At 43.6% G+C, this 13,258-nt stretch overlaps 1 protein-coding gene across 1 annotated transcript; it reads left to right on the top strand.

Annotated features, from left to right (window-relative positions):
- The first annotated feature begins 6,531 nt into the window (after nucleotides 1-6,531).
- arl5c.S (ADP ribosylation factor like GTPase 5C S homeolog) lies at nucleotides 6,532-12,611 on the top strand. Its single transcript, XM_018238003.2, has 6 exons — nucleotides 6,532-6,704; nucleotides 9,141-9,201; nucleotides 9,488-9,635; nucleotides 10,319-10,402; nucleotides 10,495-10,646; nucleotides 11,315-12,611. The coding sequence occupies exons 1-6, from the start codon at nucleotides 6,659-6,661 to the stop codon at nucleotides 11,361-11,363; spliced, it is 540 nt and encodes a 179-aa protein (XP_018093492.1). The 5' UTR covers nucleotides 6,532-6,658; the 3' UTR covers nucleotides 11,364-12,611.
- The last annotated feature ends 647 nt before the right edge of the window (nucleotides 12,612-13,258 follow it).

Here is a 13,258-nt window from a genome sequence, read left to right on the forward strand (position 1 = left end):
CTACCTCCTGAGGTGCAGGATCCTTATAGTGGAATCTTTTGCCCCTTCAGTCTATTCTGAAGCTGGCTTGTGCGGAGTTGTGTTTGAAGGTTTGGTACCTACAGTACATTGATGATATTCTATTTATATGGAAGTGAATTTAAGTGAAGAACCATCAGGTATGGGATCCTTTACCCAGACGCCAGTTAACCAGAAAGCTTTGAAACATGGGAAGAACATCTGCCACATTTTTAGCAGACACTTTATTTTTTTATACTGATCCTAACGAAAATCCATGTTGGTGGTAAAACAATCCTATTGGGTTTATTTCATGTTTACATTATTTTTAGAAGGTTGATTATCTGGAAAATGCCAGGTCTCCAGCATTCTCGATAACAGAGCTTTTTTTTTTTTAAAAGGGAAGCTAGATAAAGGTGTACAGCATAATAAGCCTTACTAAAAATGTAGTGAAATTTTGGTCATACGTTAGTCCGTTTTATGGATATACACAAAGTACATTTATTTAGTGGCAAACAGACAATACCATGTTCAGTAGGGGGGGACAAGCCTGACAATTCTACATTCTAATTCAGTTGCAGGTATCAAGGGAATAAATCCCCAGGGTAGATGCAGTAAATCTATGTCATGGCCGTTGAAAGGCAATTGTGCTTTTAATTATTTTTCCCATATAGGACTAATGTAACTAAGTGCTAAAAATAAAAACACTTAATTTTTCAATTACATTTTTTAATTTAATGCACCTTCACCAAGCAGACCCGCAGACCTTATGGAACTCTTTTAAAATCCTCATCGTTTACAACAAGGTTTACAGTTTGTGACATCACAGCAAAGTATATGACCTCACCTTTCCTATGTGTGTACATTTTATAGATGATTCATGTCCCTTGTGTATTATAAGTGTTTTTACAAAATGTTACATGTGTTGTGTAAAACAGGCATAACCAGCTTTTACTATGTGATATGCCGTCTTTTATTTTCTTTTTCTTTCAAAGGAAGGTGGAAGTATCATCCTACCGTCGACCTTTCCAGCCAGGAACCAACTTGCAGAACACAACAGAAACAATTGTGATGATTGTATGTAGTTTGCAATCCATTCAGTCACATGCCGTACATTAAACCCTACATGATGTAATATTACAACAGCATTTGGCCTCTGACCTTCATAAGGCACAAAGCGTTTTTGGGTTTCTGGTTTCAACAAGTCAACATAGGCAGCATGTGACGTGCATGGTGTTCTGGGTGATTCGTTACTATACTGGGTTTCCATGCCCCTTCTACAGCTTCTGACTACCGAAAAGCCTGTTAATGATTCATTGCAGTCCTAGATTTCTGTGTGCAGGTTATTTGCCCTTTAAATATAAACTGAGCTCAAAGATTAACAGGTTCAAGCCCTCCAGACCTTCATTTGCTGAATCACAACTCCCAGAATCCTCGGCCAGCTGACAGGTGGATTTTTTTTTTTTTTAATATTTTACATACCTGTTATAATAAACCAGAACAGTTAGAGGTAAAAAGAAACACAAAAATGATGTGCTGTCACTGTGGATTATGAAAGAGGAAGCATAAATATAAATAAAGGAATTTCTAGAAATGAGTCATACACAGGAACTTCTGTGTCGTTACATAAAATACTGTTAGGTCATCATGCTGGTTTTCTAAAACAAAAAAAAAAATTCCAAAATATGATTTCTTCCTGTTTTTTTAAAGAAATCTCTACCAGCTCTGCACTGATTTGAAGTGCTTTGTGTTTACTAAGTTTCTCACAATTGTTTCCTGTGAAGTATGGCCAACTTTAGGGATTCAGCAGAGAGCTTCCTCCTGTTCCCCCATGGGGCCCAAAGCAATAACTGGGGATCAATAATGCTTATTATCATGTAGCTTTTTCAGAGCACTCCTGAGTGCATATCCCCAATGGAGTCAGTTAACTCTTACCCTATTAACCTGCTTGTTTATTTTTGGAGTGAGGTCAAGTTTTATTCTAGGACCCCAGCATCACAAAGCGGCAGCGTTAAGCAGGTACGATGCTCCCCAATTTGTTATGCTTACATTTATTTATGGTATGTTTTGCCCACTGCAGGAAGAAAGTAAGAAAAAGATTTATGAAATAAAAACCATTAAGCATCATTAATTGCAACTTCTCTTCTATAAAAGACTGATACATTTACATACAAGTACTCACAGACAGTAAGCATAGCAACCCTTTCTCTCCTTCCAATAAAGGCCATTATACATCTGATTCCTCTCCTTTTTGACAGAAGTCCAGAATTAGGAAGGAACAATATGGATATTGAGCAATACCAAATCAGCATTCCGCATGAATGTGTATTGTGCCGTTGTGTTTGTCACACTGCTCGCTATTGTCTGTATTGTGTGCTTAAGTATAGAAGACTGAACAAAACTTCCTGTGGGTCTAGAATCCCATCTATACCGAATCACATACCGGGGAATGAAAAATTATTTTATTCCAAAAAATAGTGACACCTCGAAACAAGGTGTCACGTTTAGAGCAGAGCGCCAAAATTATTTATATAATGTTTACATACGTTATATGTTCTAGATGCATAATAAAATACAATTTATTCCTTCCAGGTTGTGCATTTTGCCATTCTACTAGAATAAAATAATAAAAACTGAGTCCAGGCAGTTGTAGCAGTTATGGACGTCTCCTGACTAAAGCTGACCATAGATGTTGAGATTTTTAAAAGTTCCGATCGTCATTGTAAGACCACGATTATCTCGGAACGATCGAACGAATTGTCCATCAACTAAAAAGACCAATTTGCCAGGAAAACAAAGGGGAGCTGCCTGCTTGGCCCTGCAAACATAGATACATTGCACTGGGACCGATAAAGATTTTTTAACCTGGCCGATCAATTTCCTGACCGATGTCGGCAGAAAAATCGTAAGATGTATGGTTGTTTGAATTCCACTAACTTCACGATAATTTTGAAGGATTGGTTGGACTTCGGTAAAATCGGTTGTTTGGCAAGAAAAATCTTTGCGTCTATGGGGAGCTTTACTCATGCATGCAAATGACCTGTTACTTGTAGAGTCTGGGTTAAAAATTAATCCCAATATAAAAAAATGGCTAGGGGGTATGCTTAAGAAAGTGCAAATAAAGTTGCATTCTTTCCCTAAGTGCAATTAGCTTATCAGGCTCAATGGCTGATTGAGGATAATGGGAGTAAAACAACTCCAGTTTGGTGATTTCTACTTTCTGCCATATACCAAACATCTTCCATTGCCTAAAATGTTTCAGAATGTCTCATTTTGTAGAGGGGCATAACTGGGCCACAAAGCAACATTTTGGTGCCCACCCATAAATGAATGAAACCAGCATGAGCCCCATTCAAGCCCCAACAGGGACAATCAGATTAGAATGTGCATCCTGCATACTGTAGTCGGAATCCCTGCAGGGCGCTCTAAACCCTGCAGCTTCCAGTGGCTACAGGCTCTGCTCTCTATTATTATGCATCCACCATCGTATGCAGGTTGGGAAGAGGATTTTGTTGTTTGGGTCAAATTACTGAAAATAAAGCTAAACATTCAGTATAGAAGAACGTCTGAGACTTGAAATGACTTTTGTGATGTGTAGATATTTTAGTTGGAGTGTAAAAAGAGTTTGGACCTAAATCACTGTAATGTGCATTGAAAAGATGGAGAATCTACAACAATACACCTTTACGTAGGTTTCTATTATAGGAAATCTGATGTCCAACCAGCAGGACTGGCAATGTTTAACTGCAGCCTTTCACTAGCAAACAGAACTAAGTCAACGCTTTTGTTTATTACATTGTACTTGTGATTCTATTTGCCGGCTTGGTGGTTGCTAGCTAATGGAAGGCAGTGGAATTTGTAGATTTTTTTTCTAAGCACAAGAGAGTGGCCATTAGCGACTGCGACCACTGTCAGTTCCTTTGGTATTCCTTACAAGTTTATTACCTGACAAGAGTGACAAATGGTAGCTGGCAGTTATTCCAGGAGATGTGCACTGGTATTGTCATTCAAAAATCCACTTCCCAGGCTTTCACACAAGCCAGCGTTCCAGCATTGATCAAAGTCATGAGGAGTCTCCAAACTGTGTCAAACTACAATGTAAAGAGAGAGAGAGAGAGAAACACAGGAACATCAGATCAGAAACATGTTCTTGTTCTTGGTCACACTTACTGAATACAGGAACAATTGCACCATTCCTAAGTGCTATAAAAGTCCATAAAGGCAATGTAGCACATGGTAGTTTCAAGCCTTTTGCTGAACCCTTTTGGGGCAGTTTTGCCGCCCCTGGTGTCAAGAAGTTGGCTATTTCCCCCTGTGTCATTGCTTTGATTGTCAAGTCATGGTACAAAGTGGGCCACAACTTCCTAAAATGAATCATTTGTCAAAAAAATCAGTGTAAAAAAATGGTTAAATCAGAAATCAGTCAAGCTTGTGTATCACAAGCCGTTTAGAGGAAAAGGGTTGGAGATGACTTTATTCTTCTGTAATAATACTATACTATAAACTTTATTGTATGTGTCTGTTGGTTGAGACCTTTGGTATAGGTGGTTAACTGGGTTGCCTGTCTAGGGTTCAGGATTTAGTGCCAGTTTTTCCAGTAAATAGAGATTTGACCGCTCTAGACTCAGCTCCATGAAGTTCTGTGTGTACAGCCACCAGCATCCCCACTGTAGTATAGATCCAATCAGCAGTTAAAATAGGCGGCACTCCGGATCAATTAGAAGAGGTTTATTGCAACAAGAGGGCTAACAGTATCGCCTTTCGGAAAAAAAGGCTCCCTTAATCATGGGATAATTAATCATAAGGCGATGTTGTTAACCCTCTTGTTGCAATAAACCTCTTCTAATTTATCCGGAGTACCGCCTGATTGAATTGTTGATTGGATCCAGTTTTTCCAGTGTTGTGTCGTTTAATATCATTTAGTAAAATACTGCACAACAAAGGCCCAGCTAGTGATACTTACTTGCCACGTGTCTGATGTCGGACTTGGCCATTTGCAGATTATGTCCAGAAATCCTATATTTCTTTGTGTGGAAGTTATTCTGGGGCCGACCGATGTGAAGATCCCATTTAAATTATCTTCCCACGTAGTGTGGCTCTGGAAACCTCAACGTAGGCAACATTATACCAGTCTGCTGGCTGATTGAACTGATTTTAATGGTGGATTTGGCTCCTTCAGGGTCAGTGCAGGCCCGGACTGGCCGCGGGTTCAGGCAAATGGCAGAAGGGCTGCTGTAAGATGCCAAAGACACTCACTATTTATTGGGGCTGTTTGGGCCTCTGGAAAGTGAAATGCCGGGGCCTGTTTTGACTCCCAGTCCAGGTGTGCGTTTCGGGCACCGCTAGATTCCAATACAGGCCTGTTGTTTCCACACAAGACAGACTTCTGTCAGGCAATTGACACCACCATTTTAAGTTGCTATTTGCAGACACAAAGCAGTAAGTAAATATGTGTGTGTTGTTTTACTATCACAGCAGTTACCTCACAATTACACAAGGAGCAAATGCATCTCAAAGTAGGATTGTTTATGGTTAGGCCTGTAAAATTGATGCCAATGTTATTAATAGCATTTCCAATTGAAGTACAGTCCGCTGGGCCAGACAAAGAAGCCTAAAAGCCCTGTTGACTGAAAGCTAACCAGTTCAGACACTCTTAACAAAAGTGACTGGCTAAAACATAACTTTTAATAAATATATTAAAACCATAACACACACCACCAACGTGCTGAGTAAAAACAACAAGACTCCATGGTGTCAGTAATGAAGTCTGGGAAAAGTGTCCCTAAAAACAAATTAAAACCAGGCTATAGGTAGAACGGTGCAAAGCACAAATCCAACTGTCTCAATTGACAGTGTGCTAGTTGCAAGCAGTTTAGAGTAATGGATGCCAGTCGCAATCCCAGAATCCTCCCTTCCACAAGTTCCCCAGGCCAATTTTTCCTACCTAGCTACGTAGGGAGCAAGTGGGAGCTAATCGCCCACCGTCCACCTATGCCAAAAGCCCGACGCGTTTCGCCGTTTGCGCGGCTTCCTCAGGGGCATTAATAAAATGTTATTAATAGAAAAGAAAGGCAAGAATATAGGAAGGCCGGTATTTTTTTCTAAAAAGGTGGCAACTGTATTTCATTCATTGCCATTCATTCAGGCAAGACTACACAAAGCTCAGGAATAGTGACGTTGTTGTTCTTACAGGTTCCCACACAAAATGGCGCCTTCCCTCACATTCTCTTTTAAGTATCATGTTTCATTATGGGCCGCCAAAACGTTGAGACTAGGTTAAGTGTTTATTATTCTCAATTGTATTAATGTGGAAACGTGACAGATTCAGGGCTTCCCAAGCCTCATTGTTGTTGTTATTAGAAAAGCGATCGATTCTGAGGTAAAACCGACGCTACTGGGCGGAAACGCCTGCGCGATTAGGCCGGCCTCGTGACGTCTGCAGGATAGGCGTGGCTCTGTCCCTGTACTACACCGAGCTAATGACGTCAGGGGGACTACCCCTCCGGAACTCCCGGCAGAAAACTTGTGGGCGGGGTCGGCGTGACGTCACGGGCAAGTTAAATGGCTTAGCAAGAACCTGGGCTTCGTATAAGCGCAACGTAGCGGCGATCTGTGTGGATTTATTTCGTGTTATTTCGCCGGCGCCCGAGTTGGATCGGCCATGGGGAACCTTTTCACGAGGATCATGAGCATTTTCGGCAACCAGGGTGAGTCTCTCCCTCTCTCTCCTTTATCTGCTGCTCATTTACCTCTCCGGGTGTGTCTGATTGTTACTGAGCAGCAGCTTCTGGGGACACCCTGCACCCTCCTGGGAGTTGCAAGAAGGGTGCTGGGAGTTGCAAGAAGGGATCAGGGGCTGCTGGGAGTTGCAGAAGGTGTTCAGGGGCTGCTTGGAGTTGCAGGAGGGGAGCAGGGGCTTCTGGGAGTTACAGAAGGGGATCGGGGGCTGCTGGGAGTTGCAGAAGGGGATCGGGGCTGCTGGGAGTTGCAGAAGGGGATCGGGGGCTGCTGGGAGTTGCAGAAGAGGATCGGGGGCTGCTGGGAGTTGCAGAAGGGCATTAGGGGCTGCTGGGAGTTGCAGAAGGGCATTATGGGCTGCTGGGAGTTGCACAAGGGGTTGCTGGGAGTTGCAGGGTCTGCTGGGAGTTGTAGTGGGTGAGGAGGGGTGTTAGTCCACTTTCCCTCCCCGTTTTCCTTTCCTAGTGTCCCCCCCCCCATCTCCTTTTCTTGGACTGCTGCCCCCCCCCCTCTCCCCCCAGCTGCCCATTTCCCCAATCCCAAGTGCCGGCCCTTCCCTCGTTCCCTGCTGCTCCTGGGCTCCTGGGAGAGGCTACTCCGTTCCATGTTGTTGCTGCTGCTGCCGCAGGGGCTTTTGTTCTGCACTGCTGGGTGGGACTGAGTCTCCTCAGTACTGGGGGTCGGACTCTTTATGGACATATTTCACATTCCTTTATTCCCACATCTATTGAAACCCACAGGCGCCTCAGAGAGAAGTTCTTTCTGGATCCAGTAAACTCTGTAGCTCAGGCTGCTGGGAGTTGTAGTTAAACTGCAGCCCATGAACCGGACTTGTTTGGGGACTTGCCATGTGGAATCCTAAATAATTCCGGGGGCTCCTTTAAGATTGGGGGGGGGGGGCTGCATTGTGACTGCTCTGAGCAATGACCAATTGCAACACTATTAGAGGGTGTAGTGCGAATACTGGGGTGCAACAGGCTCACCCATAGGGAACGTGCCGGAGTTCTTGCGCCCCTGAATCTGGCTGGGCCATTATTATTATTATTATTATTATTATTATTATTGCCTAGTTATACAGATACACCTCTGCTGTGCTCCATTGTAGTCGTTGGATGTCATATTCTTTGCATCTTTTCAGTTGGTCTTTTTTAAAATCGTTTTTCATTATTTTATTTGCCTTACTCTTCTGTCTCTTCAAATGGGGGTCAGCAAACCCGGAGTCTCCGAGGCAACAACTTGTGTTGTTCTTCCTACTTGTCATTAGGGTCGTCGCCTTTTCCTTTAATTTCGGTTACATTAAAGGGGTGGTTCATCTTTGAGTTAACGTTTTAGTATGTTATAGAAAGGCCAACTTTTCAATTGGTCTTCGTTATTAATATTTTATAGTTCTTTCATCGTTTGCCTTTTTCTTCTTACTCTTTCCATCGTTCAAATGGGGGTCACTGACCCCATCTGAAAAGCAAGTGCTCTTTAAAGCTACACATTTATTGTTATTGTTACTTTTCATTACTTATGTTTCTATTCAGGCCTCTCCTATTCATATTCCAGTCTCTTATTCACATCAGTGCATGGTTGCTAGGGGAATTTGGACCTTAGCAACCAGATTTGTGAAATTGCAAACTGGAGAGCTGCTGAATAAAAAGCTAAATAAGTCAAAAACCACAAATAATAAAAAATTAAAACCAATTACAAATTGTCTCAGAATATCCCTCTCTACATCATATTAACAGTTCATTTAAAGTTGAACAAGCCCTTTAAGTGCAGTTTATACCGACCAGGTATTCATTGAGTTTTAGCCCTTCTTCTATTTAAGCTTCTACTTCCTTGTTTGAATCACTGCCTGGTTGCTAGGGTAAATTGGGCCTTGGCAACCAGGTCGCTACTGAACTTCCAAACTGCTGGGCAAAATGCTCAATCATCATAATGATTGATATTATTTCCAATTGGTCTTTAATATATCTATATATCTATCTATCTAATATATATGTTAGAGTATCACTGTCTGCATCCTGGGGTTCAGGGGTGTGGCTATATGTGACTGTTGGGGGGGTAGCACCCTAAGATCCAGGGCTCAGTCCAGTTGGACTGAAGTTGGAGATGAAGGTTAATTGGGGAGATACATGACCAGTGAACCCCTACTTCAAGTTTTTCTCCATTCCTATACATAAAACCCTGCATTAGAGTGTAAGCTCAGTTGGCTAAAGACCTTATAGAGGGGATTTAGCACTAGACGGTGCAGCTGCAGCCACTGTTGGGTTCCGTTGATATTTACCACTTTAAAACTGATTGCAAGCAGTGCGGTTCCCATTCACACATTGTATTTCCTCTTTATTGCCTTGTGCTGCGCCGCTGCTGCTGTTGGTGCCATCGCTCCAGTTCTGACTCCCTCTTCTTTTACTTTCCAGAGCACAAGGTTATCATTGTGGGACTGGACAATGCTGGGAAGACCACTATCCTTTATCAATTGTGAGTATTCCCGACCCCCCCCCCACTCCGACAGATGGTCTGGGAAGCGGCAGAATGGGGGGGGCTTTTAAAAAGACAAAGGCATTGTTTGTTTTAGTACATGAGAGTGTGATAAATAGGTCAGTGGGGTTATGAATGTCGTTTGTTGGCTCTGCTGAGAATGGGCTTTGTTATGGGGGGTTCATTGTTATGGGGGGTTCATTGTTATGGGGGGGTTCATTGTTATGGGGGGAAGTGGGGTGCCAGGCTGTGATTGGCCGTGAGTGAATGTGAATCTCCCCTGCAGCCTCATGAATGAAGTTGTGCATACGGCCCCGACCATTGGAAGTAACGTGGAGGAGATCATTTCCAGGAACACCCACTTCCTCATGTGGGATATCGGGGGGCAGGAGACCCTCAGGGCCACTTGGAACAGTTACTACTCCAATACTGAGGTGAGAAGAATGGGGGGGGCGTTTAACATAAACTCAAATTTAAGGAAAAGTTTCCAAAAAGTGTATTTGCACTGCTGGTTCTGACTCTGACCAATGTAGCAGAAGTCTGGATTCAGATGCATGGATTGTGCCTGGTGTTAAAGTTAGAACCCCCAGTGCAGAGCAAAGAACAGGATTGATACTGCTTTCAATAAAGATCACATGTGCAAATACCTCTTTAAAAAGGAAGGAGTATTTCCAAAACTACCCCCCCCCCCTGCCTTGTAATGGTCACAGTTAGGGATGGGCGAACTTGACCCGTTTCGCCAAAAATTCGCCGCCGGCGAAATGTCGCAGACGCCCATTAAAGTCTATGGGCGTCAAAAAAAATTTTGACGTGTGGCGAAATTGTTTGGACGCACGTCTTTTTTTTTTTTTTTTGACGCATGCCGCCATACAAGTCTATGGGCATCATTTTTCCAGCGAAACGAGCCGAAAAAATTCGCCCATCCCTAGTCACAGTCCTATTTCTGTGTTTAGAGGCGCAGCCCCCGTTGGCTGTTTTGCAAAATAAATCGCCAGCAGCGAATCCACCGCGTGACCCGACAACGCTCTTCATCCTGCCACTATTGGGAACAGCCAGTGCAATGTGGGTGCAGAATTGGGGGTTCTGACTCTTGACTCCCCTTCTTTATTTCTTTCAGTTTGTCATATTGGTGATAGACAGCACTGATCGTGAGCGACTGCCCGAGACCCGGGAGGAGTTGTACAGGATGCTGGCGCATGAGGTGAGCGCTACTTCTTGTCTGATGCTGCCCACGATAACCTTCTTCCATGGCAAGTCTTCCTCACCCCCAACCTGTATATGTTTGTGCCGCAGGAACTAAAAGACGCAGCAATATTGATATTCGCCAACAAACAAGATGTAAAGGACTCCATGACGGCGTCCGAAATCTCCTCTTCCCTGGCACTTGGCGCCATCCGAGATCGAGCTTGGCATATCCAGGGCTGCTGTGCCCTTACAGGAGAAGGGTGAGTCCCATCAAACATTTATCAGTCTACAGGCTCTTGGGTCTACAGGCTCTTGGGTCTACAGGCTCTTGGGTCTACAGGCTCTTGGGTCTACAGGCTCTTGGGTCTACAGGCTCTTTGGCCTTGGGTCTATAAGGTCGTCTACAGGCTCTTGGGTCTATAGGGCCTTGGGTCTGCAGGCTCTTGGGTCTATAGGCTCTTGGGTCTATAGGCTCTTGGGTCTATAGGCTCTTGGGTCTATAGGCTCTTGGGTCTACAGGCTCTTGGGTCTACAGGCTCTTTGGCCTTGGGTCTATAAGGTCGTCTACAGGCTCTTGGGTCTATAGGGTCTTGGGTCTATAGGGCCTTGGGTCTGCAGGCTCTTGGGTATGCAGGCTCTTGGGTCTGCAGGCTCTTGGGTCTGCAGGCTCTTGGGTCTGTAAGGTCTTGGGTCTGTAAGGTCTTGGGTCTGTAAGGTCTTGGGTCTGTAAGGTCTTGGGTCTGCAGGCTCTTGGGTCTGCAGGCTCTTGGGTCTGCAGGGTCTTGGGTCTGCAGGGTCTTGGGTCTGCAGGCTCTTGGGTCTGTAAGGTCTTGGGTCTACAGGGTCTTGGCTCTCCAGGTGCAATTCAGGAGGAGGTGCCGTTTGCTCACATTAATAGTAAATATTGCTTCTCCCTCTCTTTCTCCAGGTTACCGGCAGGACTCGATTGGTTAAAATCTCGGGTCACGGCCAACTGACGCCTCCGAAAGGACCTTTATTTATTTCATCAGCGTCGGACACTTTTTTTTATACCGAAGTATTTTTTTAACATCTCAAACTTTTATACAGAAGATCAATATTTTTTGTTGTGGAATGCGCTGTTTCTGCCTCAAGTGGGCGGAGCCTCCTAACGTGCTGGAAAGAACCGACTTACTCATGAAACGTTTCGGTTCTGTTCCACTTCATATTTTCCGCTGACTCGAGCGAGAAGAATTTCCTGCGGAAGACCAACTGCAAGCACGTTATGGTTACGGCTTTGCCTCCATCCGCATCAACATTCTGGGCCTCTGTCTCCGTGGAACACTAGTACTAATGAAATCTGAACGGGTCGGGATATCCACGGGAGTTTCCTATTGGTATGGGGGGTGTCGTATACATATCTTTGTGTTCTTCTCTGTTACATTTCACAAAGTAGGCGGGTCTAAAGTATTGTTCTAATGCTTGCACTCTACACAGCAAGCAACATGGCATCTCCCACCTCCATCTATTAATGCAACTCTCATTCTGTACATACTTTATGGTTCATGGATGGGACACCCTACCTCAAAAGTGTTTTACCCACGTGATTCTCTACATCCCCTTTCACTTCCCTATGAAGTTCTCTATAGGAGAAGAATCTTCCCAAAATCTGCAAGCAAAAAGCATTTCACTTCCTAATTTGTGCCAAAGTCCTCAGAAATTTTCTATTTATGTTTTGATGTGAATTCTGTAAGGGGTTCTTATGGGCAAAGAGCAACACTTGGTTATATTAACTTACCCTTTAAACTGTCACACCGCTCCTGCACCGACTACCTCACTTCCACGTATAGTCCCGCCTCCCGCTGGCATGCTCTGGGCTCTCTCTTAATCTGTCCCCTTTAAAGTTGATATATTTGTTTTAAAATGTATTTAATGTCAATTCCCATCCGTCTAACGACCCTCCTGGTTTTATACTGTGTATATAATAAGCTCTAGATCCCCTTCAACGGTCTATTTATATTTTTATAGCTTTAGCTTTGCCTTTTCCTCAACCAGCTATAGCCTGGCATCCGCATGGGTGTTCGAGCGCTGCCAGGAATCAAAATGGTGCTACTTGCGTCGTGCGAGAGGATCTGGCGAGATTCGCCTGTTCTCTTTCTACTTTTTAATCGCCAATGTAAATAAAGTGTCGATAGTGTTGGCTGCGCGGTGGCGAGATTTTTAGTTGTCAATAATAAAATTGTGTTTGTTTTTTTTATTTTTAAAAAGTCGCGTCTGTGTCTTTAAGGGTGCAGGTGCTTGTTATGCACCCGGGGAAAAGGGAAGTGGTTGGTGAGGGTGCTGGGTGCAGGTCATGTGACCGGATGCAGCTGTGCCAAAAGCTAAAGGGTAACTGCCGGCCAAAAACTGTCAGGCTGTGATCCTATGAAAGTCTGCACCCTTTCTATTTCACTTTAGCTACACAGGCTGGATCTATTATCCGTAATTCTTTTACAGATCATGGATCTTTCTGTAATTTGGATCCCCACCTTCTATTTCAGTTTAACTACAAGGTTAATGGATTTTTTATCCAGAAAGCTTTGGACCTGGGTTTTCCAGATAATGGATCTTTCTGTAATTGGGATCCCCATCTTCCTATTTCAGTTTAGCTTCAAGGGTATAGGATCTTTTATCCAGAAAGCTTTGGACCTCGGTTTTCCAGATTATGGATCTTTCTGTAATTGGGATCCCCACCTTTCTATTTCACTTTAGCTATACAGGCTGAATCTATTATCGGTAATTATTTTACAGATAATGGATCTTTCTGTAATTTGGATCCCCACCTTCTATTTCAGTTTAACTACAAGGGTATAGGATCTTTTTATCCAGAAAGCTTGGGACCTGGGGTTTTCCAGATCATGGATTTTTCTGTAAT

This window comes from Xenopus laevis, chromosome 9_10S, assembly GCF_017654675.1.
Source record: "Xenopus laevis strain J_2021 chromosome 9_10S, Xenopus_laevis_v10.1, whole genome shotgun sequence".
NCBI classification, from domain to species: Eukaryota; Metazoa; Chordata; class Amphibia; order Anura; family Pipidae; genus Xenopus; species Xenopus laevis.